The sequence below is a fragment of the Zonotrichia albicollis genome, chromosome 29 (genome assembly GCF_047830755.1).
Source record: "Zonotrichia albicollis isolate bZonAlb1 chromosome 29, bZonAlb1.hap1, whole genome shotgun sequence".
In the NCBI taxonomy this organism is placed as follows: Eukaryota; Metazoa; Chordata; class Aves; order Passeriformes; family Passerellidae; genus Zonotrichia; species Zonotrichia albicollis.
Window position 1 is genome coordinate 1,096,309 of NC_133847.1, and position 18,555 is coordinate 1,114,863.

General features: G+C 44.5%; 1 protein-coding gene across 4 annotated transcripts in view; it reads right to left on the reverse strand.

Moving 5' to 3' along the window:
• RANBP3 (RAN binding protein 3) overlaps window positions 1-10,308 on the reverse strand; it is a 52,148-nt gene extending 41,840 nt beyond the window's left edge. For 2 of the 4 annotated variants that reach the window (XM_005494214.4, XM_005494213.4), the window contains exon 1: window positions 10,168-10,308. In XM_005494214.4, the coding sequence (XP_005494271.1) occupies window positions 10,168-10,189 (22 nt within the window). In that variant the 5' untranslated portion in view covers window positions 10,190-10,308. Of the gene's footprint in view, window positions 1-9,088; window positions 9,135-10,167 lie in introns of those variants that run through there. The other 2 variants (XM_074528964.1, XM_074528963.1) reach the window with 1 other exon arrangement.
• Window positions 10,309-18,555: the final 8,247 nt, after the last annotated feature.

Here is an 18,555-nt window from a genome sequence, read left to right on the forward strand (position 1 = left end):
GGACAAGGGAAGAACAACTGACAGTCTGCCTAGACTTGTGCAAAACGTTTGACACTGTACTGAAGGAGACCCCTTGTCTCTAAATTGAACAGATGGACCTCTCCCTGGATAAGGAATTTGCTGGTGGCTGCACTCAGACTTGCAGTCAACAGCTCGATGCCCAAGTGGAGACCAAGTCTGGGACCAGCACCGCTTAATATCTATTTTGGTGACATGAACAGTGGGATTGAGGGCACCCAGGAAGTCTGCCAATGACATCAAGTTGCGTGGCACAGCTGATATGCTGGAGGGAAGGAATGCCATCTGGACAGGCTGGAGAGGTGACACTATGTAAACCCAACGAACTTTTACAAGGCAACTCTTGCACGTGTCGGGGCAATCCCAAGAACAAACACAGGCTGAGGGGAGAAAGGATTGAGAAAAGGCCTGGGGAGAAGGACTTGTGGGTGCAGGTGGATAAAAAGCTCAACATGCCCCAGCCACAGGCATTGGCACACAGAAACCCACCCTGTGCTGGCCTCATTGCCCAGCATGGGCAGGAGGGGATTCTGCCCTCTACCCCAACTCAGGTGAGACCCCACCTGCAGAGCTGCTTCCAGCCCTGGGGAACAGCAACAGGAGGATATGGAGCTGCTGAAGCAAGTCCAGAGGAGGCCACAGAGATGCTCCAAGGGCTGGAGCCCTCTGCTCTGGGAACAGGCAGGGAGAGCTGGGGGTGTTTAGCCTGCTCTGGAGAGACCTTACAGCCTGGTCCAGAACCTAAAGGGGCTCCACAGTAGAGGGACTTTGGATAAGGAGGAATGGCTTCAAACTGACAGAAGGTAAATTTAGATGAGATATAAGGAAAAATTTTTTCCCTGCAATGGTGGTGAGGCCCTGCCACAGGTTGCTTCATGGACCTGTGGATGGCAACCCTGGCAACATTCAAGGCCAGACTGGATGAGGTCTGGAGCAATCCGGTGTAGTGGAAGGTGTCTGCGAACAATGGGGATGGGTGGAGGGGTAGATGTCTTCAAAGGTCTCTTCCAACCCAAACTATGGATTCTTATGAAAACAGAAATAAACACCTGCAGGAGTGTGTATCTCTGTAGAGTTCTCAGGCTCACAGAGTATATATCTCATGGCACAGCAGTGACAAGGGCCAAAAAAGCAGTCATTTTCTTCACTGCTGAGCCTATTTTGCCTCTACCATAAGGATACAGCATAAATCAGGTTGGAGGTCTCTAGTCCAATCTCCTGCTTCAATTAGGTCAATTATGATGTCAGGCCAGGTTAATCAGGTTATTCAGTCTGGTCTTAACATCCAAGGACAGAGACTGAGCAGCCTCCCACAGTAATCTCTTCTCTACTGCTTGACTGTACCTATGGTGAAAAAACCTACCACCACCACAAAAACCCAACCTTTCCCCTATTTCCAGTCTGAACATCTTATTCCACCTCTCACGTTTTGTCTTTGTTCTTTCAACATACACCACTCTGATGGGCCTGGGTCTGTCTCTCTAACAACTTCCTCACAGACCTGGATAAGCTCCAGATGTGCCTCTCTGAAGACTTCTTTCCTCTAGGCTGAACATGCCCAGTCTCCTCACAAGATATGCAACCCAGATCACCAAATGTCTTGACAATTCAGGTTAATCTTTAAATTTTAGAGGGAACCATGGCATGAAAACAACTTTCCAGACCTCACCAGATCTGCTGTAGCCACGTTATTAAGACAAGAATTTATTTTTAAAGCTAAGAATTACAATGTTTCAAATGCTTTTTCTTTTTAAATTTACTCCAAATTACATTTAGAAATGGAATAGTGCCTGATGACATGGAAAACTACATGAGGCAGGGAAAAAAAAAATCTACAAAGCAAATTCTTGGCAAGCAAGCCCATGCTTCAATTTCAAGAAGCACTCTTCGACACCAGAAGCGTACAATTTGGGAACAGCTACTCCAACTGTAACTCTTTGTAATATATCACCTGAGAGAAAAAGTGTACCTGTGAATCACGAACAAGAGTTAAAAAGAACAGCAATTAGACTGTTACCTGACTTAAAATAGTCATAGTGGTAATTTGTCACTTGTGAAACACTTATCTAAAAGTCAAGAAAATAAAAGTTCAAACTTAGGTTTAATTATGCTTATTGGAACATTACAGGCCACAAAAAATTTTCTGGGGAATTTTTTTCACCATTTACATTACAAAGAGCAGAATAATCATGCTAAATGTAACATATGAAGAGATATAGATGACTTGCAGCATTAAAAAAATTCAAAAGGTGTTGATAACACAAGATTCTCTTCCAATAGCCAACAACAAAAGAGCAAGCTGCCACTAAGAGCTTATCTGCAGAAAGACTTCCACAAGCAAAATCCAGCTATGACAGAAACAAGAAACACAACTGGATAATTTATGGCCAATCTTCACAAGAGATGTCATGCGAATAGAACTGACATGGTGAAAAGAGATACTTTTGCAAATGTTACAAGTCAGAAAACAAAAAAGTAGCTTATTTTCATATCAGAGGGAAAAGCCATGAGGGAGGGCAACTATTTTGTAATGTAGATAAAATATATATAAAGAATTCAAAAAAGTGTTCACAAGAAGTATTAAAGCATTTAGATAGCCCTGTCTTGTCAATTAAATAGCTCTTTATGGTGTCTGGGTGTGAATTATTTGGGCATGTCACTCAGCCTAACTTCGTACCCACTAATCCATCTGAAGTCACCATAGGGAAAAAAAATCTTGTTTCTAAAGTCTGCAGACAGTCAGTGGTGAATGACACATTTTCGCTCAAAGGAACAGCAGATCTTCCTCTGTCCAAAAGCTGCCATAAGACAAGTAGCATAAACAATCAGGGCAACCCCCAACCCCTCGCCCCCAACACCAAAAGAACACAGAAGCAATGTCAGCATCCTACAAGTCCGGTAAAGAAATTATACTGAAGAGTCTAAAAGGAACTACTTCAGTTTGCTCACCTTCTGTGTTTTCATAAAATCATAAAATATGCTGAGTTGCAAGGGACTCATTAGGAACACTGAGTCCAACTCCTGGCCCTGCAAAGGTGTCCTGGGGCGACTGAACACTGGAAAAAGAGAGAGGCTCCAGAACTGCTGCAGTACATCAATGATATCATTGTGTGGATGAACACAGCGGCAGAAATGCTTGAGAAAGGAGAGAAAATCATCCAGATTCTCCTGAAAGCTGGTTTTACCATCAAGAAGAGCAAAGTCAAGGAACCTGCTCAAGTGATCCAGTTCCTGGGGGTAAAGTGGCAAGATGGATGGTGTCAGATTCCCACTGAGATCATCAACAAGATCACTGCGATATCTCCAACAAGCAGCAAGAAGGAAACACAAGCTTTCCCAGGCGCCATAGGTTTTTGGAGAATGCACATTACTGAGTACAGCCAGATTGTGACCCTCTCTACCTGGTCAACCAATTCCAGTGGGGCCCTGAGCAGCAACAAGCCTTTGCCAAGATCAAACAGGAGATTGCTCATGCAGTAGCCCTCGGCCCAGTCAGGACAGCTCCAGAGAGGTGAAGAACATGCACTACTCTGCAGCCAGGGGCCATGGTCTGTCCTGGAGCCTTTGGCAGAAGATGCCTGGTGAGACTCGAGGTCAATCACTAGGATTTTGGAGTCGAAGCTACAGAGGGTCTGAAGCCAACAGAGAAAGAAATTTTAGCAGCCTATGAAGGAGTCCAGGCTGCCTCAGAGGTGACTGGCACTGAAGCACAACTCCTCCTGGCATCCTGACTAGCGGTGTTGGGTTGGGTGTTCACAGCAAAGGTTCCCTCTACCCACCATGTCACACGGAGCAAGTGAATTGCTCTCATCACACAGCACACCCATACTGGAAAACTGAATAGCCCTGTGATTTTGGAGATAATTACAAATTGGCCTGAAGGTGAAAACTTTGGTGTCACTGACAAAGAAGAACAAGAGCAAGTTTCATGTGCTGAAGAAGCTCCACCATACAACCAATTGCCAGTAGAAGGAACGCGTTACGTTCTTTTTACTGATGGTTCTTGTTGCATTGTAGGGATGAAACAAAAGCAGAAAGCAGAGGATAGAGCCCAATACAGCCTGCAGAAGCTACTGAAGGAGAAGTGGATCAAGTCAACTTGCTGAACTCAAAGCTGTTCAACTGGCCCTGGACATTGCTGAAAGTTGAGAAGTGGCCAAAGCTCTAGCTCTACACTGGATGGCAACCAATGCTCTGTGGGTTTGGCTGGAAAGGTGAAAAAAGGCTAATTGGCAGCGTAAGTGAAAACCAATTTGGGTGGGTGAAGAGTGGAAAGACATTGCTACCAGGACAGAGAAACTAACTGTGAAAATCAGTCATATCCCATATCCCCAAGAGTCGAGCTAATGAGGAGCACCAAAACAATCAGCACATAGACCAGGCTGCAAAGATAGAGGTGTTAAAGACAGACTTAGATTGGCAGCACAAGGGGGAGTTATTCCTAGCTCAATGGGCTCATGATGCTTCAAGTCATCAGGGCAGAGATGCCACCTATAAGTGGGCATGAGACCAAGGGGTGGATCTAACTATAGACAGTATTTCTCAGGTTATCCACAACTGCGAGACGTGTGCTGCCATCAAGCAGGCCAAGGGCGTGAAGCCCCTGGTATGGTGGGTGATGGTCCAAGTACAAGTATGGGGAGGCCTGGAGGATTGACTACATCACACTGCCCCAGACACGCCAGGGCAAGCACTAGGTGCTCGCAATGGTAGGAGCCACCACTGGATGGTTGGAAACCCACCCTGTGTCTCATGCTACAGCCCAGAACACCATCCTGGGCCTTGAAAAGCAAGTTCTGTGGAGGCATGGTACCCCTGAGAGGATCGAGTCAGACAATGGGATTCATTTCAAGAACAGCCTTATCAACACCTCGGCTAGGGAACATGGCATTGAGTGGGTGTACCATATCCCCTACCATGCACCAGCTGCAGGCAAAGTGGAGAAGTACAATGGACTTTTAAGAACCACCTTGAAAGCATTGGGTGTGGGATCTTTCAAAAACTGGGAGCAGCATCCAGCAAAAGCCACCTGGTTAGTTAACACCTGAGGCTTCATTAACCAAGCAGGCCCTATCCAATCTGAACCTCTGCTCTTGCATACAGTAGACAAAGTCGCAGTGGCACATGTCAGAGGTTTATTAGGAAAGACAGTTTGGATGAATTCTGCCTTGAGTACAGAGAAACCCATTTGTGGGATTGTCTTTGCTCAGGGACCAGGTTACACATGGTAGATAATGCAAAAATATGGAACAACACGAGACGTACCTCAGGGAAATCTGACTGTTGGGTGAGAACTAGGAGTAAATATCACAGTCTGCTGAATGTCACTGTCATTGTATATAGCTGTATACTGTGTATATAAATTACGTATTGAGTTAGAATATAGATTAGCTTTGGTAGTAAGCTGACGATATGGGGATAAGGGGTGAAATGTCCAGAGGTGATTTTATGATGCTTGTATCGCTATTAGTCTGTTTAGCCCAGAAATAAATTCTGCACCATTAACACTGGTTCCAAGAGCAAAGCGGGGGAGAGAAGAAGCACAGAGTTTGTTGTCAGAAATTGCTCTTCCTCCCCTACATCCTTCTCCTGGACTGTGTTTTCTGCAGCACGGACAGAGCTTTCCTTTGCTTTTAGTCAGTTTTTAGCTTGCTGAGGCAAATTCACCCGACTGTGGTTTTTCTTTTTCCTGGAACTGTTTAAACCTGCTCTGGACTGAACACCCAGAAGAGCACCAGCAGCTCACACCTGTGGCCTGCCAGGGCCTGGGCCACAGCATTTCCATCACCAGAGGAATGATAGGAGACTGAGTGAGCCAAGCTACAGCCCACAAAGGGGTCTTTCTGAGTTTGTCATCACTTCAGAGTGGCAAGAGGTTTTATTGTTTAATATTGCTCATTTTTTGTGCTGGTGAATGCTTTGCCTGTTAAATAAGCAGGGTTTTTTCTACTCTCCTCCAAGGAAATACTTTCATAAACCAGTTGGGGGAGGGGCCGCTTGAATCTGCTTTCTAGAGGAACCCCTTTGGCGGTTTTCTCCCAAATTTGCCCTAAACCGGGACAACAGGGCACCCCAAAAAGGCCACCATATGACAGAGCATTGTCCAAACACTTCTTGAACCCCGGCTTGGTGCTGTGACCACTGCCCTGAAAAGTCTTATATGTTCAACCTCCCTCTGGGTGGAAAACCTTTTCCTGGTATCCAAGCTAAACCTCCCCTGACTCAGCTCCATGCCGCTTCCTCAGGCTCTCTCATTGGTCATGAGAGTGTACAGACTGGTACCTGCCTCTCATGAGGAGGCTGAAGACTGCATTGAGGTCTCCCCTCAGTCCCCTCCAGGCTGAACAAACAGAGTGCCCTCAGCAGCTCCTCATACACCTTCCCCTCTAGATCCTTCCCCATCCTTGTGGCCCTTCTCTGGACACTCCTCTACTAGCTCAATGTCTTTTTTATACTGTGGTGCCCAAAACTGCCCCCAGAACTCAAGGTGAGGCTGCTCCAGTGCAGAGCAGAGACACAATCCCCTCCCTCACCCAGCTGGCCTGATGCCCCTAAGGACACAGTTGGCCCTCCTGGCTCCAGGGCACTGCTGACTCAGATCCAACCTGCCATCAGCCAGAACCCCCAGGTCCCTTCCTGCACCACCGCTCTCTAGCCTCTAATTAATTAAAGGCAGTTACATACAGTAAACATGTTATGATTTTGAACTGTATACTCAGCAATTTCATAAAGCCAAGTAAGTTGCAGATACCTCCTGAAAGGAAAATGCTAACACATCCATCAAATTTTAGCCCTGAGAAAAATCTGTATCACCTTTCAGCCACTGAGAAGATTAAGTAATTCATTCCCCACACAAGGGAAGTCTGTTGTCTTAAAAATGCAGCTTCAGCAGTAAGTTATAGACAAGCAAATTACTAGTTATGTTTTAGCCACAAGTTAATGAGAAAAGCATTCCAGTTCCCATAAATATATAGGACCAACAGGAAGGTGCTAGTTCTCTTTGGTATTCTAGCTGGATTGTCTTAAAACTGACACTTCACACATGTGGCAGTGAAGTACCAAAGACTCCAAAGAAAGTTTCTAAGAACATTCAGTAACTACTTAATACAATAGTACCAATAACAATTGTGCTTACCAGACTAAACCTCTGCTTTTCAATTATCACCCTCACAATGACAGTCCCCAAAACCTTTATTACCATGTCACTAAATCTTTGCAGCAAAGTCAATCAAACTTCACACAGCTACAGAGAAGCTACTCTCTCCTCCTCTTCATTAGCTCCCCATTTATCAACTCATCTCCCACCATGACAGGCAATGCCAAGACCAGGATCTGCTCCTAGGAAACTTCACAGTATAAACTTCTTCAGAAAGTGTCACTAGGACTATGTCATCTTTCAGCCCCCTTCTGTGCAGTAGAGGACCCCCTTAAACAATAACCTTGTCTTGTCAAGATACAGTTGGTCATCACTTCAATATAAAGAGGCAGGGGAGCAGTTTCATCAACTCACTAGAAACAAAGCAAAGATAAGTGGATGAAAACTATTTGAGGAACAATAAGAATGACAAAAAATGAAGTAATTATTAGAGAGAATGCTTGTAGCTTTGAAAAAACACATCAGAAAGATCATCCATTAAAATAGTTCAAAGTTACAAAGGACATTGGTAGAATGATTACTTGGAGGCAGTACTGACAGTTCAGCAGTGATTTAAGACATTCAATAGTTTAAGAGAGATATCAGAACCTAGAAGGTAAAGGTACCTAATATACTGTTGGAATTAGAAGCATCAATCAATTAATTTAAAGATGGGTGTCATGGTAAAAGTTACAGGTTAGAAGAGCTTTATATTAGTAAGATGAGAGGACATAAGCCACACAAATCTCAGCACTTTTCAAGGCCAGGAAAAGGTTTGTTGCAGTAATCAAACAGGTAAAAATCTTGAGTTTCACTTGCATGAACAGACAGTAAAAGCTGTCTGTCCACTGGACTATTTAAACACACCAAACAAAAACAGTCTGCAAGAATGACTGAAACCTCATTCTAGGTACTTGTGTCGACTATGTGTCAAAGAATAATTAGTTCACACCTAAGAACAAAGTATGACTGAGACAGCACTGTTGTACAGATAATCAAGATTCAGGAACATTAAGAACTTCGCTGTAATCACACTTTTTTGTGAACATGAACATTATCAGTACCAAAATACTTACTACATACATTTAGATTAAAATACCTGAGCACAAGAAAGTAAAGCATTCACCTAAACAATGGAAAAATAAAACTAACTGATGTGTTGAAGAATGAGGATAAAACAGTCACCTGAGAAGATCCTTGCCATGACAGAGACTGCAAATAAGCCAAGTAGAAAGACTACAGAATTCTCCGAGTTTCAGCAGAAAGATGCGAATTCCAGGAAGTGCATGTACTTCCACTGTTATGCAAAGAACACACACCTCAAAAATGGCACTGAAAGGAACAAAACTAGCAACAGTCAATGATATTAGAATGAGGAGACAACAGTTCCAAAGTAAGCTTATCTTACTTCATCTGAGGAAAGACTGTATCACATTCTTATTGCAAGAAGAAATTGAATGACAATTGAATGACAGCAACAGATGACAACTCTGAAAAGACAGGCGAGTATAAACTAAAGAGGTTTACAGGTGAGACAAGTCTCTGGAGGCAGGAAAGGAGCACAAGGATGGGATCAAACTCCCCCTTGCCATCCTAGACAGTCTACAAGACCCTGCAGGAAAAGAGAAGTAGAGATAGAAACAGACGGCAAGTCATCATCAAAAGATGTAATAAATATTGGTAAACTGTTGAGCTTAATGTTCCCCAGCAGAAAGGGGAGGTAAAGTGAGGGAATTGCATGACTTAAGATAGCTACTGCCAAGCTTCTCATTTTAAGAGAACAAAAGAACCCATTAAAATTTATTATAAGGTCATTATAATGGCAGTATACAAATTAAGTACTGATGTTAAGTTTCTCACAAATAGTCATTACAGATTTGGCTACTACTATTCTTGAGACCACTTATCATGCCTCCTCAGGCACTGACAACTCACCTTGAGTTTGGAAGCCAACAGGCCAAGCCATGCCACATCACAGGATTTGTTAACTTGAGTGTAATTGTATTTTTAGCTGTTTGTATGCTTCATCTTCAAAGGCTGCACCTACAACATTTATTTGCTTCCTGTTGTTTAACACTAATATCAGAACAATAATTAACACTGAGTTCCAAAGTAAGAAACAGTCCTGAAAGAAGGGGCCTCGCATACATTTTCATTCACCTCCTGCTGGGCATTTCTTTTCCAGTTCCATTAGCTGAGAGGAATGATGAGACACAACAGGGACAGCTGGGCAAACTGGCTTTTGCCAAAACACTGAGAGACATATGTCATTCCTAAAGGCAAAATATAGATACCCACTGCCACTTAAAACACCACTCTACGCACCTTGGGGCAGTATACCCAAATACTGCAGTATTGCAGCCCAGGTTCTTCTATTGCTCTTCAGAAAAAATGGAAGCCACTTTACTAGCCCACCTCTGATGTTTTCAGCTCCAAAAAATACAATGCATCTACTATGACACCCTGCCTTGTTTTACATAGGCCTTCAATCAATCCTTGAACTAAACAAAGTACTAACATGAGTGCAACCAAAGGAAAAATTTACAGTAATACCAAAGCAGTGGACAATAACTTTAAAAGGCAAGTGGACAAGGCGGGGCACAAAGCGGCTCAGAGCCGGGGCCAAGACACAGCGCTCGCTACCGCGCTCCAGGGGCCATGTCCAACGCCGGGCCCACTGTCCGCCTCCAGGGAGCACCGGCCCCAGGCCACCGGCCTCGGGAATCGCCGCATCGCGAACCCAGAGCCACCAACCCGCGGGAGGCACCTAAGGACGAAGGCCCCAGCCTGGCTTCGTCCGCCCGCGCCTCGCGGACAGCGCGGTGGCCCGACCAAGGCGCTCCCTTTGTCCGGCCGCTCGCCCCACTAGGACCAGGACGGCCGCGGGGAGGTGGCGCTCCCGAACTGGCCCCTGAACGTGGATCGCAGGGCCAGGCCGAGCCAGACTAGACCAGGCTCACGGCGGCGCAGAGCCGCTGTGGGCCAGAGTAGCAACGCCTGCAACTCCCGCCTACCTTCGTTCGCCAGGTCCGCCATTTTACTTCCTCAGCCGCGCCCACAATGCATCGCGCGGCCGGACGACACCGCTCACCGCGGGCCCCGCGCGGCGCGCACGCTCCGATTTACGGCCGCTACGGGAGGGCGCTGCGCGTGCGCGGAGCCGTCCCTATCTGAGGCGGGGGTGCTGCCCGGTGCCCTGTTGGTTCTCAGTCGGTTCCCAGTCGGTTCTGCAGCTCCGGGCAGCCGGTCTGGGCAGCGTCCCCGCGGGCCGACTCGTTATGGGGCCCCCGTTGGCCCGATCGCTCCCTGCTGCCCGCGCACCGTATGTACCGCGGCGGTCGGATAGTGGCCAGTTGCTCGCTCGTCTCCGTCCCGTGCGCGGCCTTGCCGTCTGCACTTCCCGCAGCTGCGGAGCCCAGGCGGGCAGGCCATGAGCTGCTCCTGGTGCCACGTCCTGCGCTCAACAGCAGCTGGCACAGGGCGTAGGAATTGAGCAATTAATGATTTTCATCTTACCCCTAGTGATTGCTTCTAGGTTCATTTAACAGCAGCATGCACAGTGCCCTTCATTTGACTACATCCCTCACAAGCTATCACACTAGCGTAAGGCAGAATCCAAGGGCCAGGCTCCTGATTCCTTTTGTAAGTACCATGAAATGAAACCATCTGGTTTACCTGCTAGGAGAATTGCCCATCAGGAATATAACAGCAAAATGGACAAAACTTCTTACAAATAAATGAATGGCACGAAATAAAAACAAAACAAACAAACAAAAAAACCCCACCAGAGTAATCACAGAAGGATTTGGCTTCCAAGGAACCTTAAAGTCCATCTCATTCCCCTCATTTCCATAGACAGAGACACCTTTCTCTAGACCAGGTAGCTCCACACCACATCCAACCTGACCTTGAACACCCAGGGATGGGTCAACCACATCTCTGGGCAGGCTGTGCCAGGGCTTCTCTGGTCTACCAGCCAAGAATTTCTTGGCAATATCCCACCTAACCCTGCCCTCTTGCAAAAGGAAGCCATTCCCCGTTGTCCTGTCATTCTAGATTTCTGTCCAAAGTCTCTCCAGCTTTCTTGAAGCCACTGAAGTTACTGGACCAGGCTCTAAGTTCTCTCCTCAGCCTTCTCTTTTTCAGGCTAAATACCCCCAGCTCTCCCTGCCTGTTCCCAGAGCAGAGGGCTCCAGCCCTTGGAGCATCTCTGTGGCCTCCTCTGGACTTGCTTCAGCAGCTCCACATCCTCCTGTTGTTGTTCCCCAGGGCTGGAAGCAGCTCTGCAGGTGGGGTCTCACCTGAGTTGGGGTAGAGGGCAGAATCCCCTCCTGCCCATGCTGGGCAATGAGGCCAGCACAGGGTGGGTTTCTGTGTGCCAATGCCTGTGGCTGGGGCATGTTGAGCTTTTTATCCACCTGCACCCACAAGTCCTTCTCCCCAGGCCTTTTCTCAATCCTTTCTCCCCTCAGCCTGTGTTTGTTCTTGGGATTGCCCTGACACGTGCAGGAGTTGTACTTGGCCTTGTAGAAGTTCCTAAGTTCCACCTCTCCAGCCTGTCCAGGTCTTTCTGCATGCTATCCCTTCCCTCCAGCATGTTGATCACACCACACAGGATACCTATTTTTAAATACAAAATACCTGTCTGTAAGTAAATGTCCATCTTCAGCATATTATGGAATATTTCCATCAATCAGGCAATACTCTTTGGAGTTTTATGATTGCTAGTGCAAGCTGCATTACCAGTTGAATTTGCAAGACAGTGGGCACAAGAAATCCACATGTTTTCTAAAGTGTCTTAGGGACAAATTCTTGCCACACTTGCTAGACAGGCCATCTCTTTCAACTGGACACCCAGCTGTATCTGGTACTCATGACCAAGAGAGGAACATCTGGGGACATGTCATGTTCATTGTAACAACCATGAAATTGTGGCATTCAAGGTTCTGAGAGGAGTGACAAAGACAAATGGCAGACTGAAGCCCCTTCAAGAGAATGACTTTGGGTTATTCAAGTGAAGTGAGATTCTGTGAGAGTTAGCTCTGAAGGGCAAAGGAGCTCAAAAGAGCTGGCAGTTTGTTAAGGACTTCCTCCAAGCATGAGAACAGTCTGCCCCAGCAATCAGAGGAGTAAGTAAATGTGTTGGGAGACAAACTTGGTAAACATAGAACTAGTGAATGAATACAAAAAAACTATACATGGGATGGAAACAAGGACAGACTACTGAAGCAGAATATAGGAATACTTCCTCAGCATGCAGAGATGGTGTTAGGAAATCCAAAGGTCAACTAGAGTTGACACTGCCAAGGGACTTCAAAAGCTTTCCTAGTCTTACTTTCCACCAAGGAAATCCTTTCTTTCCACCAAGTCAGTTTCACCAAGCTCAGGTCTCTGAGCTCTGAGACAGGATTCAGAGACAAGATCAAGTAAAAGACCTCTTGAGAACTCTGAGCCCAGCTGAATTCATGGGATCCAGTGGGCTGTGTGGGAGGGGGCTGAAAGCTGGCTGATGTTTTTGACACTCCATCAGCTTTAAAAGGTCCTGGAGATCAGTGAAGACCACGTCTGCATTCCAGGGGCACTTAAGCAGCAGGAGGCTCTGTTTAAACTCTCACTCTCCAGCTACCAAGGCAGAAGGAAAATACCATTAAGAGTCTTGCTTTTCACCTGAGATGGGTCCTGTCATGCTTCCCTGGCTTAAATAAACTTACCACTAGTCAACAAGCTACATGGTCCGGAAGAAGTCATCCCTGTTTTCCCTGAGGGTAGAGCTCCAGTCATGGAATCCACAGTTATCTGGGGCTGCAGCATTTTTCATTTGATCCCAGATGACTTAAAGCTGATTTTAGCATATCCTCTGATCATGACCTGAGACTTTGAATAGCTTTGCAAGATTTTTTTATTTTATGCATATCCACTGGGAGCTTACAGGGCTGGACATTAGTGCTGGCAGCTGCATGATGTCTGCATGCAGCCTGAGTCTGTGTGTGGTTCTAGACCTTGTCTGTGCCTTTTCCCTGGAACATTTGGTGCAGACAATTTGCAAAGAATTTAACCAAAAGAATTAGCCTGCTTTTATTGACACAAGAACTGTAATTTTCAGGGATATGCAGCATGGCTGACTTAGCTCCAGTCTTTATGGAATTAAGTTTCTTTCTCAAAGCAGACATGTCCTACAAACTGAGCCAAACACTGGTTTTGAAAAGTGAGAGTCAGAGTAAGTACTTATTATGTGTCTAAAATAACAACAATTACTTAAGTACTTATTCTGATACAGAGATCCGATACAGAAAATTTCATTTTAGAACATTAAGACCTATTAAACCTATAAGAAACTGTGAACATGCTATTATAATGAAAATGTTGGGCAACTTTAATTATAGGAATTGCTGTCCTGTGCTTCTCTAATGAATGTGTGGTACCAGCATAGTGAGTGATGTGACCTATTTAAGGGGAGTGTTTTAGAAATAATGTACCTCAGAAAGTTGCATACACTGAAGAATCAGCAGGTCACAGTGTGTTCTCTATACATGTTCTAATTAGAGCCCATACTTCTCAGAATCATTAACATAAGAGAGGAAAATTAACAGTTTTATCCTAACAGTGTTGGGAGGTTTCTGATTATGATTTAATTTACCTTCAAGTAAATCTGTAGTAATACCAGGATAGATGTGATTCTAGCAATTTATTATTTCAATAAAAAGTAAACTCCACCTATACCAACTTCACAGTTCTTGTGACTTTTAGAAATTAATTACAAGAGTTATCTGTACCCTATGAGCTTGTCAACTTGCTGATATAACTAGAATCTATTTTGGGTGCATGCCATTAAGATACTATAAATGCCATACTTTCTGATTAGTACTATTGTTAGGTCAGTATTTCTAAGGGGACATGGCCTAAAAGTCACTATGACTTTGACAAATTAAATATTTTTCCATAGCTGAGCTCTCTCAAAAAAAAAAAAAAAAAAAAAAAAAAAAAAAAAACCCAAAAAATTCCACCAAAAAAAAAACCCACACAAAAAACCAAACAAATAAAAGAAAAAAATGAACAAACAAACAAACAAAAAAAACCCACAAAAGCAAAAAGCCACTATCTCACAAAGAAAACTCCAGCCAAAACCAACCCACTTTGAAGACTTTCTGCTTCTGAGAGCATCATTTGGATGGACTCAGACTCTGGAGCATTCACAGTTGTTCCATAGCGTGACAGTGGCATTTTGATCCATTGTCATAAGCATTCATCTGCAAAAAAAGAAACAGATGCTCTAGAGTGAAGACAGCACCACAGGTAATCGCTGTCTCATTTCTATCTTTATTGCTCTATCAGTGTCCTGGACAAGATGGCAGATTCTAGATGCTCACACCATGTAGGTCAGTTAATATACTATCTTGTCTGCTTCTGGTAGCAGACCTGGATCAAGCAGAAAGTTGTACCTGAGGACTCCAGAGGTCCATTCTATCAACATCTCTATGATTTTCAGCAGTACAGTTATTCTCATTAATTGGGAAATATATCCAGGACTCTGTGTAAGTTAGGTTCTGCTGAAGTTGATTCAGTTGAAACCTATTTTTTAACTTGTTTCTGAACAGATGAAGTTATTTCTCAGATAACTCATTCTTTCCAGCATGGGGGAGCTGGCAAGGACAAGCAACCTTAAGAGGAATAGGGCTTCCTTTTTGAACAGCAGCATGGATTTATGTCACACTCAACTAACCAAATGTCACATGCTTTCCCAGTTGCCAGACCATTTCTGTGGGTCTTACAGATCTACTTCTGCGTATTTTATTAAGGTCCTACTCTCCCTTGTGGCAGCTCACACCTCCTGTGACATCATGACCCTGAGCCAGAAACTTCTATATTAATGCCACTGGGTGACTGAGCAGTGGCCAAGCCATGTATTTTCAAACACTTTTTTGATGGAAATTGCAAGAATAAAGAAAAATACATCTGTTAACCTGTTTTCAGGCAACATGCAATGTGAAGCCAGTGGTTCATCCCTGAAAACTAATAGTTGCATGTAATCCTAACCCAAAATTAATCGGGGTGGGGTCGCCACGCACCCCATGTCTGAGGGTCTTTAACAACATGACAGTGATGTTGATTACTACCATTAATGTTTTCAGAGGTTCTAACTCAGCAGGGGATTTCTTATGAAGCATTTGTTTCCTTCTTTGTAAAGACTGAATCATAATCTTTTCCCTGAGGAAAGAGAGCCATCAATCTTCCTCCAACTGTAAGGAAAGACATCATCTTGTGACAGTTTTGAGGAACCAACCAGCTACACAGTCTAGATCTTGTCTTTACTCTGGCATCTAGTGCAGTTACAGAAGGTTTTCAGGTTGTTATTAAAATTCAGTTCCTTCTAGTATCCTCATCTTCAAGGACTTACAATAATTTCAGTGTGAAAACTCACAGGTAAAATACTTGCTAAAGTGGAATGATCAATATGTCCTGTGAGTGAATTGATTCACGAGTGAAGCTACTTACATGCTCAACACACTAGAACTCAATCTGGCTTTATAAAAATAGGGGGATATTTGCAGGCTTACTCAGCTTTTCCAGGAATTGTATGCCATTTCAACTGCAGATCTTGTAACAACATGGGCCAAGGCACCACTGACAAAAGGGAAGGGTTTTTTCTGTTAAACCCTTTGTATGTAACCAAGAGCCCAGCTGAGTGAAACTTCAAAATTCCAATGATGTCCCGCTGGCACTCAACTCTGCTCATTCAGACATCACTTAAAGACTGCTCAAAAAATCAGCCTGGTGTCCTTAGGCCATGGCACAGCCCTCCTCCCTGGCTGTGGTGGGATCTCCAGCACCCACTAGATGGTGATCTGGGATAACAAGAAGGAAGCTTATGAGGCCCTGAGAGCAAAGGATTGTTCGACATGAGGGACTGAAGGGATTTGTCAAAACACAAGACCTAGGGCCAAAGGGCTAAAAACACTACAAGAGAGTCATTAAAGTGACCTTCCTGATGTTTTTTCTCAGAGGAAGCAAGCTGGGTTCTTACAAGTTGTGGCTTGCTTCTCGCAAAATGCATCTGTACAAGGGCAACTAAGTCCACTTACAAATACAAAGAAATTCCTTAGAAGCATTCATAGTCTAATGTTCACTTCTCTAATTCTTGCAATGTCAGTGCCACTCTGGAGCTGTGACTCTCCAGGCACACTGGCCCAGGACTCTAGAGCCTGAAAGCATGAGCAAGGCTGTCCGTAATTAGAGCTATTCAGGGCCTGAACTAAAAAGCTGAGAAATCTCTCTCACCACCCTGCATTGCTGGGAAACCCTGGCAGTTTGAGCCTGTTCTTGGCACAACCTAAGAGCTGAAATACAAACAGCATCTTCCTCTGCAGACATCAGAGTATGCAAGAAAAAGGGGAGCTGCCCTCCCATTCCCTGCCAGGACTTGGAAGCATTTTTTTTGCTAGGACTTTGTTTTCTTCAAGTGAGTTCCCACACTGGTGGAACAGTACTGGTATATGGACTGAGTTGGTATATTCACTGAGGTGACGAATCTCCATCCTTGGAGAGTTTAAAATTGGACTGGATCAAGTTCAACTGAATAACCTGATCTAACTTTGCAGACAGCTTTGTTTCAAGCAGGAACTTAAAGTGTCTTGCCCTATCTATAGCTTTATATGATTTTGTGATATATTTGATTTCTTTCACTCTTAAAAGATTCTTTGAAAAGAACTGGGCAAGTAGAAGGGGAAGAGGAGATGGACACTTATAACTGTAACTCTTTGTCCATTTAAATAGGATCAATGTGCGAAAACATGTGAGAGCACATTGTGGTGTCTGATCTTACTGCATGCACATGCACTTACTCCAGAGACTGGTGGCTTATATTTACTGGAACATTCTTCCTTCTGAATATAACCACTAGATGGGGAAGCAAGCACTGGATTTTTCACAATTTCTTACTAAAAAATTGTACTTCCATGGTTTTAGCTATGCTTATACAATTCACTGTGTTCTCGCCTCTCTGTTTAGCATCTCTGACTGGGTACCTGCTTGAGTACCTTGTGTTGTAGCACCCAACCTTGGGATTTTGGCCTATCAACATTTAAAGAAGGCTCTACACAAGACCACAGAAGAAAGACCCTTAATCTGGAGGTGTATAGTCGTAGAATCACAGACAGGTTAGAGTTAGTAGGGACCTTAAAGCCCATTTCATTCCATCCTGTGCCAGGCAGACACTTTCCATTAGAGCAGGTTTCTCCAAGCCCCATCCCACCTGGACTTGAACACTTCCAGAGATGGGGCAGCCACAGATTCTCTGGGCAACCTGTACCAGGGCCTCTTCACTCTCACATGAAAGAATTTCCTCCTAAGTACTCAGCATTATCTAAATCTCTCCTCTTTTAGTTTAAAACTATTCTCCCTTGTCCTATCACTATCTGTCTGTGTAAAAAATCACTCCCCCTCTTCTTACAAGCTCCCTTTAAGCACTGAAAGGCTGCAGTTGAGGTCATCCCAGGGCCTTCTCATCTGAGAAGGTTATGAGGCAGCCAGTATATTTCAGCTTGAGCTGGTGCCTCCAAAGAGGGACCCTGAGCAGCACAACTCCTAGGCTTTTATCTGCTCACAGTCTGTGCACCTGACCTTCACATGCTCTTCACATGCTCTGTACATGCCCCTTGGTCCAATGGCAATTTATGATCTGGGGTCTTCTAACACCTCGTTGGATTCTTTCCTTATGTCCGTGTGACCAGACCATTAACTGCTCTTCTCTTCCAGCTTGGGGTAACCTTGGGGCGCTCCAGAGTCTCAGCTCTTATCTGAAGATCTCCAGATCTTTACCTCTTCCCCTGCTCAGCTGTTTATGTTTATGGAGTTCATTTACAGCTCACCTCAAAGTCAAGCTTTGAGCAGGGCCCACTCATGCTAAACTGTAAGCAAGTTACAATTAAACTTCAACCTACATAATTAATTTCTAATATTCTATAAATAAACTTTACTTCTCAACAGACCACATACCTCTGGCTGTGGACTCCAGTCAATTTCTTAACCACCTATCCTGGTTTCAGATAGTGCAGGGTTAATTTTTTGCAGTAGCTGAGAGAGTGCGGCTAAGGTCTGGATGTTACTCAACACAAAAGAGATACACTCTCTGTCTTGTCCAGGGAGAAGGGGTTTCTCCCAGCCAAGAAAACATGGTGGACAGAATGGTCTGGTAGGGGTTTTTCTGGGGGGCTTGCCATGTAAATAATTTATTTTTCTTGTACCTTTTGTTAGTAATATTGTTGCTGTTAATGTTCTTATCTCACTGCTGTTTCCAGTAAATTGTTCTTATGTCAACCCATTATCTTTGTCTTTTGAGCCTCCAGTTGGAGGGCAGTGGAGGGGAAGCAGCACATAGTGTCAGCAGGAGTACTAAACTGGAGAAT